This window comes from Brassica rapa, chromosome A05 (assembly GCF_000309985.2).
Source record: "Brassica rapa cultivar Chiifu-401-42 chromosome A05, CAAS_Brap_v3.01, whole genome shotgun sequence".
Classification (NCBI taxonomy): Eukaryota; Viridiplantae; Streptophyta; class Magnoliopsida; order Brassicales; family Brassicaceae; genus Brassica; species Brassica rapa.
Window position 1 is genome coordinate 16,517,723 of NC_024799.2, and position 18,465 is coordinate 16,536,187.

The 18,465-nt window shown below is 33.3% G+C and overlaps 1 protein-coding gene and 1 long non-coding RNA gene across 2 annotated transcripts; both read left to right on the forward strand.

The window, feature by feature from the left end:
- The first annotated feature begins 24 nt into the window (after positions 1-24).
- Positions 25-9,259, forward strand: LOC103874781. The gene is made up of 2 exons (XR_634292.2): positions 25-5,509; positions 6,801-9,259. It is a non-coding gene; the product is annotated as an uncharacterized LOC103874781 (long non-coding RNA).
- Positions 9,260-14,314: 5,055 nt separating this feature from the next.
- On the forward strand, positions 14,315-14,965 carry LOC117134366. The gene has a single exon (XM_033292657.1). It carries the CDS (start codon positions 14,315-14,317, stop codon positions 14,963-14,965), a length of 651 nt encoding a protein of 216 aa, XP_033148548.1.
- Positions 14,966-18,465: the final 3,500 nt, after the last annotated feature.

The following is an 18,465-nucleotide window of genomic DNA, read 5'->3' on the forward strand; positions in this document are numbered from 1 at the left end:
CGTCGCGAACCACACAGATTCACCGTTCAATCCAAAGCTCTACCACCGCATCGAATCTCCAGCAGGTTTGTGTTCCTTCTCTGGGCTTTTTTTTTTATTATCGGTTTGATTTGTGGATCTAATGTTTTTTTTGGTTCGATTCCCTTTTGCATGCGTGGTATTTGATCTGGGTTTGCATCGTCTCACTCTCGCCGGTATTTTTTGGCCGCCGTCATCTATTCTCACCGATTCCAGAAGGATCTCGCCGTCGTCTTCCGAATCGAACGATACCAGGTTTGTCTTCTATATCTGTTAATCATCTGTCTCTATGTTAAGGTCTGCGAATTACAGGAAACGATTTGCTTGGTTTGTTCGAATTGATTGGTTTGTTTCTGAATATTTGGTTGTATAGTTCGTGTGTATAGAGTTTCTGAATGTTTGTGTGTATAGGTTCTGATGGATTGGTTGGTGAGGAATTTGATTGTGAACTGATCTGTGTCTGATTGTAAAGTCCATTGATGCATGTATTTTAGAATAAATTTTGGAATTTATACTCGATGGATCTGTGTTTGTTTGACATTGTGAATGTATACTTGATTGATTAGTGAAGTGTATTCGGTAAAAGCTGGCATAATATGTTGTTTAAATTACATTGTCTTCATCATTGAATTCACCAGTGTGGAAATTTTAGAAAAAACTGGTGTGGACATTTAAGGGAGACGTTGTTATAACTGTTGTAGTTAGTTTGTTTTTTTAGTTATTAGTTTCGAACGAGTAACCAGTCTGTAAGGAGTATATAAGTTTATTGTTTGCTCATTGTAACTTGAGTGTATTTTGTTTCTAACCAAATGAAAATATTTAGTCAGTTGATTGTTTTGATGGTTTTTAAGTGTTGTAATAACTATTGATTAGACCATAGTAGTTGATGGTTAGGTCTTTCTTTAAAGCTCTTTATGATCTCTTTCTCTCTTTTTTCTTTATATAACCGCAAGAAGCTATAATTCTTTTCATAGTAATCTCTTTCTCTCTTATTTCTCTCTTGTTTCTCTTTCTGTCTTTTATAATCCTCTCATTCTGCTCGCTATGGATTCAAGGAATCCTTTGAATCCATATAGTGACTCCCCTAGTTATAGCTATCTTCTCCACAGTCAAAACTTCCAGTATGGAAGTTATCCTCCGAGTCAAAACTTTGGAGGAGGATCGGAGATACCTCCTTTTAGTTCACAAGCACCCGACGCTCCAGCTCAACGTGAAAACCCAACAGTTGCCTCTAAGGAGAGAAGGCAATAGACTCCAGCTGATGACGAGGTTGTAATAAGTGTGTGGCTCAACACATCTAAGGATGCTGTTGTTGGAAATCAACAAAAATCTGGGATGTTCTGGAAACGTGTAGCTGAGTATTATGCATCTAGCCCACATGCGAAAGAGAGTGGTGAACCTAGAGAGTGGCCCAATCTTAAGCAGAGGTGGCAGAAGATTAATGACTACACCAACAAATTCTGTGGTGCTTACGCGGCTGCAGAGAGACACATCAGTTCTGGTCAGAGCGAGACTGATGTCCTCAAGGCGGCTTATGATATTTACTTCGCTAATCATCACAGGAAATTCAATCTGGAGCATGTGTGGTGTTTGTTAAGGTTTGAGCAGAAGTGGCTCAGTCTTAACACTCCTAAACCTAGTGGGAGTGGAAAGCGAAAAGCTGGAGAGGAATGTTCGCAAACATCAAGCACCACTGTTGGTGATCAAGACGTGCGTTCAGAGGGTAGCAAGGCTGCTAAAGCTAGAAAGAATAACACTCAAGGACTAAAATCCATTGATGAGAGTAAGACCATAATGGAGTTGAAGAAGGAGGATCTCATGAGGAAGGAGAAATTGTCGAAGCTTGCCATTCTAGACACACTCCTAGCTAAGCCAGGAACACTAAGTGAGGCTGAGGAAGTTGTGAAGAACAAGCTGCTCGCTCAGCTTTTCTGAAAATGTCTTTTAAATTTATTAAGTATCTGTTTCCTGAAAATGTTCTGTGTAATAACTTGTGTTTCTGCTGTTTCTGCTTGCTACTTTGATGAATAACTTGTATTTCTGCTGCTTCCATGTCAAATGTATTCCAGTTTCGTAGTAATGAAATAAATGTTTCTGCTTGCACTATTGTTTTTCTGTTTCCTTAAATGTTTCCTTAAATAATTAAGAGGACTAATGTATTTAAATGAGTATTCTTGGCAGGTTTATTTAAAAATGGGGAGATATAGTTACAGCCAGCCTTCGTGTTCGTCAGAGTATGGTGGGGAGTACTCTAGTAATAATGCTTCTGAGTACTGAACACCTCATTCGTCTTGACCAAGAAGAGTTGAGCTTGAAATATGGTGACACGGCTCCGTACCCTCAGCAGTACCCTCCACAACCGGAGGTGGAGTTTGGATTCCCCCAAGTTTGCTACTGTGGTCGTGCACCAAAGATAGCTACATCATACACAAGGCTTGATCCAGGGAGGAGATACTATACCTGCGAGCATGTGGATGATGGAGAATGCCATGTACATAAGTGGTAGGATGTCGCAGTGATGGAGGAGATGAGGGCGAGGGATAAACACGTACTACAATTGGAGGAAAAGGTAGACTGTCTGAACCTTATGAGTGACTATGATTCAGATGAGAAGGTGCTTAGGCTAGAGCAGTTAGTTTGTGACTTGGCTAAGAAGAAATCTAGTTTTATAAATGGCTTTGAGGTATTCATTGGAGTAATGCTCGTCGTTTTAGTTCTACTATGGGTGGTGATCGTATTTTAGTGATTCTCGGTGCTTGGCGAAGAAGTAATCTAGTTGTACTTGGGTTATTGTTTTCGTTTGAATGATGTATGCTAAAATTACTTATGTAGTGTAATAACTTATGTATGGTAAATGGCTTTGACTTATGTTTCTTCTTATGTATGGTAATTCGACGGTCTTTTCTTAAATTGTGTTGTAATAACTGGTGATGATCAGATTTATAACTTGACTTTTGTTTGAAACCAACTAAAGGATTTAATACTTGAAATGAATCTCAAAATGTACCATAGTGTCGTAAATTAAACTAAAACAATCTTAATATTTTTAAAAACAAAACAAAATTCAAAAAAACAAAACAAAATTCCAATGGCATCCGTGAAGCTTGAAAACAAAACCAACTTCACTGCTTGGTCCGTGAAGTTGAAAACAAGACACACATCAATGCTCGTGAATAACATTCAGATGTGTAAGAGTCACAAGCATTGTTTTTTACTTCCAAAAGAAAACAAAATACTATCAGAAGCTGTATAATTTCAATCACATTTGTTTTACAAGATACACTTATATGATCCTATAAATATGATAGATCGTTGGAAATTTCAAGACATCCCTTCCCTCATCAGAATCTTCTCCTCTTTCATCAACATTTCATTTAAAAAAAAAAATCTTATGGCATCTTCTTCTCATTATCACTACCACAATGATGATGATGATGATGAAATTGATTCCATAGTAGAAGATTTTGTTGGAAACTTTGATCTTATTCAAGAACCAAAAGAGCGGAAGCAACGTATTTATATGGAGAGGTTCCGAGAAGACGGCCACCAGATGCTCTGGAATGATTACTTTAGCGAGACTCCAACTTACAACCCCGAATTATTCCGCCGACGGTTTCGAATGAACAAATCTTTGTTCCTGCGTATTTTGCAACGTCTCGAAACCAACATACCGTATTTTCAACAAGGAAAAGATTGTACCGGACGGTCTAGTCTAACACCCCTACAAAAATGTACTGCAGCAATTCGACAGTTGGCATATGGCGGTGCAGCTGATTCACTTGTTGAGTATGTCCGACTTGCTGAAACGACAGCTCGGAAATATTTGCACAAATTTACCGCCGGAATAATCAGCTTGTTTGGTGATGAATACCTACGCCAACCCACACATGAGGATCTGCAAAGACTTCTCTATATCGGAGAACAACGTGGGTTTCCGGGGATGATTGGCAGCATCGACTGTATGCATTGGGAGTGGAAGAATTGCCCCCACTGCTTGGAAAGGAATGTATTCACGAGGAACCGAAAAACCAACAATTGTTTTGGAGGCGGTAGCTTCAAGTGACCTCTGGATATGGTACGCATTTTTTGGAGCTCCAGGTAATATGAACGATCTTAATATTCTTGATCGATCACCCGTTTTTTATGACATTAATTAACGGAATTGCGCCACAAGTGAACTTCTATGTTAATGGTAATTCATACCATTTGGCATATTATCTCGCTGATGGTATTTATCCTAAATGAGCGACTTCCACAAAGTGAGAAACATTCGTTATTTGCTAAAACCCAAGAAGCTGTTCGAAAAGATGTGGAGCGTACCTTCGGAGTTCTGCAAGCTAGATTTGTCGTAGTGAAAAATCCATCCAAGTTATGGGATAAAGACAAAATAGCAAATATTATGAAAGCATGCATCATACTCGATAATATGATTGTCGAGGATGAACGATCAACATACACTCAGTATAACGTGAGAGAATTTCAAGAAAGCGAGGAAGATGATACATTCACCGTTACTCCGAATTCAAATCTCGGCACTGCAATGGATCGTCGATCGAGCGTTCGTAACAGACAAGCCCATGAACAATTAAAATTCGATTTGATTGAAAATATTTAGGCTAAATTTCGACATCTTCCAAATAACCAATGATTTTTAAGTTTCTATGAATTGAATAAAATGTGTGATTTATGAATTTTTTTTTATGTATGGAATGTAATAAAATTTTTGTAATTTTAATTAAATGAATTTTTTTTTCTCCTTTTAATGTATTGAATATAAATGGATATATCTTAATTACTACTTATTAATAAAAAAATATATTTTATACCTAAGAACCTTCGAAAAGTTCCATTGATAATGTTGTATTTTACTTAAGTATCTTAGAAAACTTCTTAGACTAAAAATAGTAATTAAAAATTCTAAGATGTTTGCTAAGAGTTGCCATTGATAATGTTGCTCTAAGAGCATAGCCAGCGATTACATTCTAGGTGGAGTTCTAAACCAATAAAACAATTAAGGAAAATAAAAATAGGTAGGAGTTATAAGAAAAAGGTGTCAGGATTTCTCTACCCAGACTTTTTGAGAACCGATTTTGAACTCCTCTTGCCTGGTCGCATGTTACTGGTTTTCTTTTCCAACAATTATTAAAACTAAATTATATAATCAAGATATACTTAAATAATAATATTTATATACTTAGATATGCATTTTGAGTCTCTCCGAGAGTGGGATGCTCTTAACTATAAATCTTAATTACAAATTAGTTAACAATAGGGGTATTATTATGAATATTATGTGATGTTCCTTATAAATGTATTAGATTTACTTGATTGTCAAGTTTACTTGTTCTCCAAGTTCTACTTCTTCTCCAAGCTATTGTTATCATATATAAAGGATCATTACTCATTGAATAATACACACCAATTTCTCTTCTCTCTTCTCTACTTTATAACATGTTATCAACACGAATCTCTAACGATCTTGAGCTAATAGGTATAAATTTTTATTTTATAGTTTATATGTCTAATCGTTCTTCAAATCATGTTTATTATCAATTCTTGGTTTGTATGAGTGGATTCATACACATTATGAGCTTAAGAGTTTTAGTCGACAATACTGATTTGGCCTTCTTTCAAGGAGAGAAAATCATTCGATCATTCGATCTTGTTGACATTGATAATCTAATGCTCTATCTTTCATGTATAACAATTGCATATTGTTATTAGTATTGTTCCATGTTGTCTAATTTCTATGTTTAAAAGCGTACCTTTTAATTTATTAACATACTAGTGGTTTGTCCGCGCTACGCCGCGGGGCGGTTGTTTATTGTGTTTATAAATATTTTGTTTATGTTGTACATTTTTACTATGGAGGTTAGTATTGGTGCTTAGTTTTTCATGAAATCAGCAGCCAACATTTTGCTATACACGATGATGTTAAGTTTGGTTTTAACTGTGCGACTTTTATTTTACAATTATGTTTTTATATATATTGTTTTTTTTTGTAATGTATATGAGATTCAGGGTCAAAATTGTGAATAATGTGTATTAGGTTTAGGAGTGAAGATAATTTCTATTAGGTTTAGTAGTGTGAAGATTTATTGGAAGGAAATGGTGAATTGTATGTTATAGCCTCAGCATTTGAAGTTTAAATTTAGACATTTAGCTTTGTTTTACGTTTGAAATGTATTTGCTTTTTTATATTATTGTTATGAAAAAGTAATGGTGGGAATGAAAAATATATATTTTGGAGGATAAATTACTTTAAAATTTTTATTTTGTATTAAAACTTAAACAATTGCAGAAAGCAATACAAAAATTAAACTGAAATTTAAACATAATAAATCTCATATTAATTTTGTGGAATCATGAATCAAAGATTACTTTCGTACATACCGGTCAACTTATGTTTGTACGAAGCCATTGATTAATGGAAGAAAAGTAGAAATTATGTTCCCATGTTTACATGAGCAAATTTTTGAATGATTCAGGGTTATATTATATATATTGAGATACTAATTAACTAGCCAAGAAACATAATTAAAGGTTAGTTTTGCTAAATCCAGTAGTTAATACTGAATAAGATAAACATGCATAGAACTATAAAAGTATGCAATATATATTCTTTGGGTTTAGTAAAACATTGGTTCAGTTAGATAAACGAATTTACACATGTCATCTAATTTTTGTTTCGAGAACTGATTGAAAGTTAGTCACTATAAAGATGATTAAAAGTATGATAGTAAGAATTAATGAATGTGATGAATTTTTTTTTTTTTTGACAGCAAACATTCACAGACTCATGTAGACTCTGTAAACCAAGAAGACAACTCAACATCCATGTGTACGACGAAAGACGGATGAATAGTATATGAGTATCTTTCATTCATAGTTAAGTTAATGGTAATGTTTAGCTTTGTAATATATAATATGATATATATATATATATATATTTTTTTTTAATTAACATTGTATATATACGAGGGTTTAAAGTTTAAGGTTTGACCTTACAAGATCCATAAGTCTTGGAGAATAATATAAAGAAAGATATTATCACCTAAAGTGATTACCTAAAGCTCATTTTGTATTTTGCATATAAGGATTACAAGACCTGAAGTCTGTAAATAAAGCCAACTATGTTGAATGTTAAGTTTAAAGGCAAAATTTCTTGAATAATTTTTTTTATGATGCATATATATTAGAAAATATATTTTTCACACAAGTAATATTGACCAGCAGACACATGATTAAGAAAAGAGATTAAAAAAAAAGTTTATACTTGTAATTTGTCTACACTTGTAATTTGTCTCCTTCAGACTCAGAAAAATAATGAGCTATTGACGTAAGATGATAAATTACGTCTAGTTGATTATGATCCATTCTCGTGAAGAGAATATGACATTTTACCACAAAATAGTGTTGGTCAAGAAAATGAACATAAAAGTGGTTTTAGACGTGAGCGTGGACATAAATAAGGTCAAAATCCAAATAGTTTCCTTATAGAACTCATACTCTCACTTGATATTTAGAAAATAAATATGGTAATAGAGAAGAGAAATGATTCATTCATCTGAAGATGAAAGAAATTTTTTTGTGAGTATAATACAAGGTAGTAAAACCTTATAGAATGTTTAATAAGAGGATATATATGATGCTCCAGAAGAGTACATAGTATTAGTGTCCACATAAAAATGCAATTTAACATTCCTAAGAATGCAATTTAAAGTTCTTAAGGTATTGTATTCTTATAAGTCTCAAAAGTTAGAAGAATCTAAGAAAAAAACATAACCCATGTAGGGTATATTGTTGATTAGAAAAATGAGATTCATTCGAGATTGATAAACATGTAGTATTATCATCTCAAGGGGAAGAGTTAAAGAATCTCACATTTTATGATAAGTGAAACATCCAGAAGATTATGTTTTCACTAAAACGAAGATCGATGAATCATTCTCAAATTAAATCTGTGAAATTTTGAGACATTTATGTTGAGACAATAAGCAAAAGAAATGCTATATACATTTCAAATCAGAAATATTTCTCAAGGCAGTATAAGTATTTTAGAGAAAGTATTTACAGCCTCTTATAGATTGTACTGCACAAAGATTAGTGTAATGAAGATAAAAAATATATAGTAAACCAGAAGTTTACAAAACATTTGGCATGAACCAGTTAGACCGATCATTTTGGTTCAGTAATAATGCGAAAAGATACATAAAGATTTAGGTAAATATTCATTGAAGAACCAGAAGATTCTTGCGAATGATTTCACATATGTTGCTTGCTCACAAGATAAATGGTTATATGGTTTTCACCAGCCAAAGGAAGTTATTGGCATAAAAGAGATGTTGGTGGACTGATCACCCACTATTCATCTTTATAATCTTGGTGAATTCACGTCTTAAGTCTTTGATGATTATAGAAAAATCACTCGGATAAGTGTTAAACATTTTGAGCAACACTGATTCGCATCAAGCCAACAAGTGATCACTGATTCTCTCCATCATTGGTATTGGGTCAGAAACCAACCATTTTCCATCTAAGAATTTTGGATGTGCAATATACATTTCAGTTGTTCCACCATAGAACTTAGTTAAGATGTTAATAAGGTTGGAGATATATGTTGGATATGAATCTATGTTGTTACTTAAGTATCTAAAGCCATCCCCGAAGGATATAAGTAAGGCTTAATATAAATGCTAAAAGTGAATTAGTATTTCCAACATAACAGGGAGAAAATAAAAAGCTAGAAAATAAAATAATTCAATTATAGTGAGTTATCATTGATCCTCGGACTAAAGAAAATGTCAAATAGAAGTCCAAAATGATAATTCAATTATAGTGCTTAGTAAAGCAGTTGCCAGACACATTTGTTAACTCAAATAAATATTGTGATCAAGTCACATATAATATGAATTTTAAAATAAATATATCTCATCGATCCAGCATAATTTATTTGAAGTGCTAATTTTGAAAATGTTTACTACTAATTTTTAAATAATTAGTTTATCTTTAGTGTTGGTCAAAAGAACCACTACTACTGGAAAATCTTTAGATAATTTTTATTATATTTTCTGTTTTTTTTTTTAAATATTAATTTATATATAAATATTGATTTCAAAATAAAAACTTTCAGCTAGTTTTGAAAATTTAAGTTACTAACTTTTAGATAATATTTTTTACATATTTTTAATTAGATTTTTAATGGAAAAATCCATCAACTGTGTTTATTTAATGTAAAATCCTAAATTAAAGATTTACTGGTTGTAGTGGTAATTATGACCGACAATGTAGACAAATAATTTAATTCATTAAATAAAATTAATTTGAAGGTTATTTCACTAAATACTTAGTTTAGAGTTTTATACCCAAAACAAACTTAGTTGAGGAGTTTTAACGTTAATTTGTTTTAATAATATATTCTATTAAAACAGCAGTGTGACCCATTGATAAAAAGTTGTGTCCAACTTAAAATTTTAATAATACATATTTTTTTAATATAACTGCAATGAAATATATATATATATATATATATATATATATATATATATATTATGTAACCCCCACTTAAAGTGCCTAATGATCGGCAACCACCACTTTTTGTAACTGTATCCATATATCTTATTTTTGTTATGTAACCACCATTATTTTTATTGTTCAAATCCCAACAATTTTTTCGATGATGTTCATGTATTTCATTTTTCCGAACTTGCTCATTTTTTCGATGATGATGTTCACAGAAATTACTCATTTTTTTTCATTTTTTCCGAACTTGCTTTTTTCTTCATGTGGAAATAATATCCCCATCATCCTCAATCTATCGGGAGAGCCTTTCATGGGTATTAGATGGAGCTTTTCTTATGAAGATTGAATCAAGATTGCTAAAATATAAATTTAAGCCATGTTACAAAAAAAAGATTGAATCAAGAGATGTTGGGATTTCTTCAAATTCGTTTGCATGTATCTGGAAGAATTCGTTGGTGCCTCTATGGAAGAATATTGCTGGCTTGCTTTGCTGAAGTCCGGTGGTGGCGCTGCGACGGTTCGTGAGAAGAAGGGCACAGCTTGCGTCTTTTTTTTTGTACAAAAAAAAGGTTTTGTTTTTCTCATTGGATGACAAATTAGGTTTGGGCTTTTACCTTTAAAGGTGTATTTGATGATATACGGGGTGTCGTTAAAATGTCTAAATGCTTCTACAGTTTTGTATATGTTTTAGCATCATGAGATCATGTATATAAGTTTTTCTTTTTCTTTAACATCGAGATCATGTGTATAAAGTTATCTGAAATTAGACGGCACAAAATATTATTTCTTTATGGTTTTACAAACCATTATATATGTATTTATAAAAATTATGTAATATTTTTCACCTAATAATATTTTAATCTAGCATTACAATCTACACTTTTTAATAGTACATGTAGTTGACTTGCCGTTGGATTTTAGTCGTTTAAATTTTTTTATTTTAAAGTAAACAATTTATTTACTGAAAATAACAACAATACGTTACTCCCTCTGTTTCATATTAAATGTCACTTAAAGGGCATATAATTTTTGTTTTACATTTTTTTAGAACTTTTTCATATTTTTTGTTTTTCTATGTAATCATATTTGTGTATTTCATTGTAATCATATTTGTGTAAAATATTATTTAAAATGATTAATAATGGGTTTTGATAATTGTATTGAATTTATGGTGTTGCAAAACTATACATCTATGCCATAGCCATTTCACACATTAATTTTGTACTTTATTCCTAAACAGTTTTTTTTTTAAATAACAAAGTATAGTTAAAAAAATTTTAGTAATCACAAAGTAATTAATTAGATAAAACTATATGTTTTTCATTAAATTTTCATGATTTGATTTCATATATAATGATAATAACGTTTATACAAAATAATTTTTCGTGCAATTAAAAATATTTTTTGTAAATTTTGATCCAATGTAAATAAAAACCATGTTACCTTTGTAATTCGGAAACAAAAGAAACCAGTTATATAAGTTATTAAAGTAGTGGTTACAATATAACATAGGGGACCAGTTATATAAGTTATTAAAGTAGTGGTTACAATATAACATAGGGGATCCCGATTATTATGAAATTAAAGTGGTGGTTACAAATTTGTTAGACTAAACATATATCAATAATATGTCATAATACTGATTTTCTGACTGGTTTAAACGCAGCGGTTGCGGGAGTTTGTGGATCCGGGCGGTTGCGGTTTCTAGCGGTCTTAAGAGATTTGTACGACTGGTATTGCGGTTAAAAATTTGTGCGTTTGCGGGTGACTTATGACTGGTTAACTACCAAATGCGGTAACAGTCAAATAATAAATTAACAATATTTACATTTAATATAATTATAAAAATATCAAAAATCATAAAATTATAATAAATATAAAATTTATATTTAGAAAGTTATAATTTTAATTTTTGAAAATTTATTGAAATTGTTTTTATTATAAAATTTTATAATATTAATTAAAATATGAGAAAAAGACTAGGATAGCACCAAACCAAGTTTTTGTTCCCAAAATAGCACTCAATGCTCAAAGTCACAAAAATAGGTTTCATTAAAGAGGTAAATATACACTTATACCCCTTGGGTTAATTAATCCAAACCTTAGGGTTTAGAGTTAAGGGGGTGGGGTTTTGGAATTAGGGTTTAAAATTTTATAAAAAATAAATACTAAAATAAAAAAAAAAAATTTTAAAAACAGTTTCAAAAAGTATTTTTAAATTATAAAAAGAAAATTTGAAAAAAAAATAAAAAAAATTCGAAAAAAAAATTTCAAAAAAAAATTATAAAAATTTCGAATCTGAAAAATATAATCTGAAACTATAAAAAAACTTTCTTTTTTTCATTTTTTTATTTTTATTTTATTTATTTTTGTTTGTTTATTTAATTTTAAACCAAGGGTATTAGGGATATTTTACCCTTTAATGAATATCATTTTTGTGACTTTCTCCTTCTAGTGCTATTTTTGTGACACAAACTTCAAAAGGTGATATTATTGACAATTGCCCTTAAAATATAATAGATATATTTTAATATTTTCATAATTTCAATTTTAATTTTTTTTATTAATTTTTTTTTACTTTTGTATATATATTGATTTAAAAAAAAATAAAAATTTACCCTCCCGCAACTGCCTGCAACCGCAAACGCTAGCTGGAGCCAGCTTTTGAATTTATGAGATTCTGAGCGGTTTGAAGCGGTTTAGAGCGATTTGAGTGATTGTTGCAAACCGCCGACAACCGCTACCAACCGCAAAAGCAGCGTTTGCAGATGGTAGCGGAAAAACCAGTCGCACAATTAATAGAATATATGGTATATTTGTATTTTAATATTTTTACATAATTTAAATGAATACCCATATTTGAACTGAACCCGTAATGATCCAAACTGAATTCGAACTAAAATTTATAAATATCCAAATAGGTTTTAATCTCTTATCTAAAGACCAATATCTGAATAGTCGGAATCGAACCCGACCTCTTACCCCTACATGTAGTCTATAATATGAATATATGATCACATATAAAAACATAAATATGATTACAAAAAAATACATATATGATATAAGGAAAGACACAAATACATATGGAACTTGATTTATTTAATATACTTACAAAAATTATCTATTCTATTAAATTCATATCATACAAAATATGATTCTACAAACACACAAACATATAAATTATATTAGACAAAAAATTTAAAAACAAAATATATACCCGCCCTCTCGAGGGCGGGTCAATATCTAGTATTGTTATAAAAAAATTCATTTAGCTCCAATTTAGATTTGGATAGCATAAACATTATTATGCCCATGCATAGCATGAATCACAATCCTACTTTAATATAAAAAAATTACATATATTTAGTATGTTTTAATAATTTGTAAACGTATAAGCCGCTTAACCAATAATGTAGATGTATGTTCAGTCGTTCTAAGCGCTAGACATTGAGTCACCGGACCGTTTAGCCAATTACCGTTTGAGCTAGCTTGTATCTTTCGAATTTATTCGCATAATTAACATTTCTATATGTATATACATAATATATGCTTATATAAACTCATCCCTGTTAGAAGATAAAGATCAAAACAAGATGATTATCCATCCTGAACACTTGTCTCATTCTTGGAGATTATGTATTAGTCAATCATCCAGATGTCATTCTAATAGTTTTGTCTTATCTTTAATGTTCATAAAATCACCGACTTGTATCAACTATAAATAGGAGTGATGACACTTTGTGATAGACAATCTGAAATAAAAAGAAAAGACATTGGTTTTTCACTCTCTCTCACTCGTACAACACAAACACACCACCATATATAAATAATAAATATAACTCCTAAGTTATATTATACAACACGTTATCAGCACGAGGCTCTGACCAACTGAAGTTTATCAATCCAAAAGTTCTTAAACCAGCCGAGGTAATGTTTAAATTTATGTATTTCAATACACTTAATTTATTTAAATTTTATTATTGTTTCGGAGTGAGAGGCTGGACCTTCTCCGTTCGGGATGATAGGCGCTGCCTTCCCCGACTGATCGTTATGGTAGGCTATGCCTTCACGATCAGAGAAACACGTGGTAGGCTTTGCCTCCGTGAATAAAAAAGTCAAAAATGGTAGACTAAGTCTCCTCGGACCTTAAAATAAATAAAGTCAAAATGGTAGACCATGTCTCCTCGGACTTTGAAAAATGATCAATATGGTAGTCTATGACTCCTCGGATCATGTGGTAGGCTGAGCCTCCCGATTTTATTTATGCTATTTAAATTCCTGCAATTTAAATTTCTGCAATTTAAATTTCTGCAATTTAAGTTTATACTTTTATTTTATGTCTTTAATTTCTGCATTTAAATTATGCCTTTAAATTCCCGTTTTTATTATATTTATATATTATTCTATGAATACAGTTATCATGTCGAATTTGACAAAGCTCGAAATTAATGCCCTGGATATTACGGGAAATAATTATATGACCTGGGCAGTGGGTGCAAAAATGCACCTGAGAGGAAACGGGCTTTTGGAAACCATCGATAGTTCAAAAACGGTGTCGGATGAGAAAAAGGCTAAAGCCATGATATTTTTATGACACCACATCCATGATGGTTTAAAGGATGAATATATTACGAAAGAGGATCCTTGTGACCTCTGGAAATCTTTAAAAGAGAGGTTTGATCACCAGAAATATGTGATCTTACCGAAAGCTAAACACGAGTGGATCCATCTCCGGTTCCAGGATTACAAAAGTGTTAGTGAGTTTAATTCCGCGATGTTCGGAATTACTTCGAGGATGATGTTATGTGGAGAGAAAATAAGTGATTATGATATGATCGAGAAAACTCTCTCCACGTTCCATCCTGAAAATGTAATCCTGCAACAACAATACCGAGTGAGTGGATATACCCGTTACTCGGAGTTGATGCAAGTCCTCCTTGTAGCGGAGCAGAATAATCAACTCGTGACTTTAAACCATCAAGCTCGTCCCACTGGATCTGCTCCATTCCCAGAAGCGAATGTTGCATCATCCAGTTATGATAATAGAAGAGGACGAGGTCGTAGACGTGGTGGAAATCGTTATCATGGTCGTGGAAGAGGACGAGGAAGAAGATTCCGTCCCTATGATGAAAGAAATAATAAAGACTTCCACGAAAATGAAAGGAATGAAAAGGGCCAGGATGATAAAAGGCAAACAGGAAAGGTTTGCTACAGATGCGGCATGAAAGGTCATTGGGTACGTAATTGTCGTACGCCAAAACATTTAGCCGATCTGTATAGAGAATCCCAAAAGGGAAAAGAGAAAGGAAGAGGTGAAACTAACTTCATCTCTGATGAACCTGGGCCATCCTTTCATGGTTTAAACGATGATACTCATCTCGACGTATCAGACTTTCTGGTTGAACCAGAGAGTATCGATGAGTAATATAAATAGATGTGATATAAATAGACTGTATTATAATATCTATATATTTTGTTGTAAGATATATGTTATGTTTGTTATGTTTAATGTTTAATAATATATGTTTTATGAATATTTTAAATTCAGAAAGAATGCCAAACTTTGAGACTATGGATGGAGATTTGTGTTTGGCAGATAGTGCGTCAACGCACACAATAATCAAAGATAAGAAATATTTCTCCAGTCTCAAAATAAGAAATTACGCTGGAAGCGTAAGTACAATATCTGGTAATGCAAAGATTATTATGGGCTCTGGAAGAGCGAAATTTTCAATGCCAGGGGGAACAATATTTGAAATAAGTGATGCATTGTATTCCCCCAAGTCTCATAGAAACTTGTTAAGTTTTAAGGATATCCGAAGAAATGGATATCATATTGAGACTATGAATAAAGATGGCATTGAATTTCTTTGCATTAAGTCCGAGAGGAAACATATATTGGAAGAGTTAAGAATGTTATCCTCTGGACTATATTGTACAAAAATAACCATGACTGAGTCCTATGCCGTGGTAAACATGAAGTTTACTGATACATTTAAAATATGGCATGAAAGGCTAGGACATCCTGGTTCAGTCATGATGAGAAAAATAGTGCAAAATTCGAATGGCCATCCGTTGAAAAACGGAAAAATTTTGCAAACGGGCGAGTTTACATGTAATGCATGTTCTCAAGGAAAGCTTATAACTCGGCCATCACCTGCAAAAGTAGGCAATGAATCACCAATGTTTTTAGAAAGAATACATGGTGATATATGTGGGCCGATCCACCCACCGTGCGGGCCATTTAAGTATTTCATGGTATTGATTGACGCATCTACTAGATGGTCAAGTGTGTCTCTTTTGACGACACGAAATACGGCTTTCGCAAAGTTCGTTGCCCAGATAATAAAGCTGAGAACGCAGTTCTCAGAATATGCCATTAAGAAAGTAAGGCTTGATAATGCTGGTGAATTTACATCGCAAGCCTTTGATGATTATTGTATGTCAATGGGGATTGATGTTGAGCATCCAGTCCCCCATGTGCATACACAAAATGGCATGGCTGAGTCATTGATAAAACGGTTGCAGTTGATTGCAAGACCGTTAGTCTTGAGAACAAAGCTCCCAATTTCTGTATGGGGTCATGCTATATTGCATGCGGCTGCACTGGTTCGGCTAAGACCGAGTGCATATCATAAGTACTCCCCTTTACAATTGGCATCTGGACAAGAGCCAGATGTATCCTATCTCCGTATCTTTGGGTGTGTGGTCTATGTTCCGATAGCTCCGCCACAAAGAACAAAAATGGACCCACAAAGGAGATTGGGAATATATGTGGGTTATACGTCACCAAGTATAATAAGATATCTGGAACCAGTAACTGGTGATATGTTTACGGCAAGGTTTGCCGATTGCCACTTTAATGAGGATGAATTTCCAGCATTAGGGGGAGGAATTAGAGAAATTCCTAAAGAGATTACTTGGTGTACACCGTCGTTGTTACACCTTGATCCCCCTACGAATCAAAGAGAACTGGAAGTTCAGAAAATTGTGCATTTGCATAATTTGGCAAACCAGTTACCAGATGCATTCACAGATACAAGAAGGGTGACGAAGTCATGTATACCCGCTGAAAATGTTCCATCAAGAGTTGATGTTCCTAAAGAACAAACTGATGGTAACAGAATGAATGAACCTAGGGTTCAGTTAAAGAGGGGGAGGCCAGCGGGTTCTAAAGATAAAAATCCCCGAAAGAAAAAGAAATTGGATGAACAAAGTAAGGTTCTAGAAGAACCTGATACTGAAAAATGTCTGAAAGAAGACATAGATAAAGATGGTCCAGATGACGAGAAGGGAACAGAAAAGTATGAGATTTCCATCAACTACGCCCGAGATGAAAAGATATGGATCAGAAATAAGATAAAAGATGTTGATGGAATGTTCTCCTTTTCTGTGTCCAAAGAGATCGATCATGAAAATGATGATCCCGATCCAAGGTCCATTTTAGAATGTCAAAAAAGACATGATTGGGAGGAGTGGAAGAAGGCCATTCAAATTGAATTATTCTCCCTGAATAAAAGAAATGTCTTTGGACCTATAGTCATAACGCCTGAGAATATAAATCCTGTTGGGTATACGTGGGTATTCGTGAGAAAAGTAAATGAGAAAAATGAAGTAACACGATATAAAGCCCGATTAGTTGCCCAAGGTTTTTCTCAGAGACCGGGAATTGATTTTGAGGAAACATATTCCCCGGTAATGGATGCAATTACGTTTAGATTTTTGATGAGCCTAACGGCGTCTAAAAATCTTGAAATGCATCTCATGGACGTTGTGACTGCATATTTGTATGGATCGTTGGATAACGATATATATATGAAACTCCCTGAGGGATTGAAAATGCCAGGGGCATTGAAAGAAGAATCCAGGGAGATCTGTTCGGTCAAGTTACAGCGATCACTTTACGGATTAAAGCAATCCGGACGCATGTGGTACAATCGCTTAAGTGAATATCTTTTGAATAAAGGATATGTTAATAATGCGATATGTCCATGTGTTTTTATAAAGAAATCGTCATCTGGCTTTGTGATCATTGCTGTATATGTAGATGACCTGAACATAATTGGAACTCAAAAGGAGGCCGATGATGCTCGAACTCATATGAAAGAGGAGTTTGAAATGAAAGATCTCGGTAAGACAAAGTTTTGTCTTGGGCTCCAGATAGAGCATCTCCGAGAAGGAATATTTGTGCATCAATCAAACCATACGAAAAGGTTATTGAAACGCTTTCGTATGGACAAAGCAACTCCTTTGAGTACTCCAATGATTGGTAGAACTCTCAATGTTGAGAGTGATCCTTTTAGGCCCTGCGAAGATAGCAAGAACATATTAGGTCCAGAAGTACCTTATATGAGTGCTATCGGTGGGCTGTTATATCTTGCAAACTGTACCAGACCAGATATAGCTTTTGCTACTAATCTACTGGCGAGATATAGTTCTGCTCCTACTCGCAGACATTGGGACGGAATAAAGCATTTATTTCGTTACCTCCAAGGTACAGTTGATTTAGGGTTAATGTATTTTAGAAAACCCGAGTTTGGTATAGTTGGTTTTGCAGATGCGGGATACTTATCAGATCCTCATAAGGCTCGATCGCAAACCGGTTATGTTTTTACCATTGGTGGAACCGCGATCTCTTGGCGGTCCCAGAAACAAACTCTGGTTACGACATCTTCGAATCATGCTGAAACTATTGCACTTCACGAAGCATGTCGAGAATGTGTGTGGCTTCGGTCAATGAGTCACCACATACAAGAATCAAGCGGAATAGTCAACGAGAAAGAGCCAACGAAAATATTTGAAGATAATTCGGCTTGTGTTGCTCAACTCAAGGAAGGCTACATTAAGAACGACAGAACAAAGCACATCCCTCCAAGATTTTTCTCGTACATAAAAGAGCTCGAGAAAAATAAAGAAGTGGACATT

Coding starts and splice junctions, on each gene's coding strand:
- LOC117134366 (XM_033292657.1), top strand. CDS start 14,315: ATGTTCGGAATTACTTCGAGGATGATGTTATGTGGAGAGAAAATAAGT.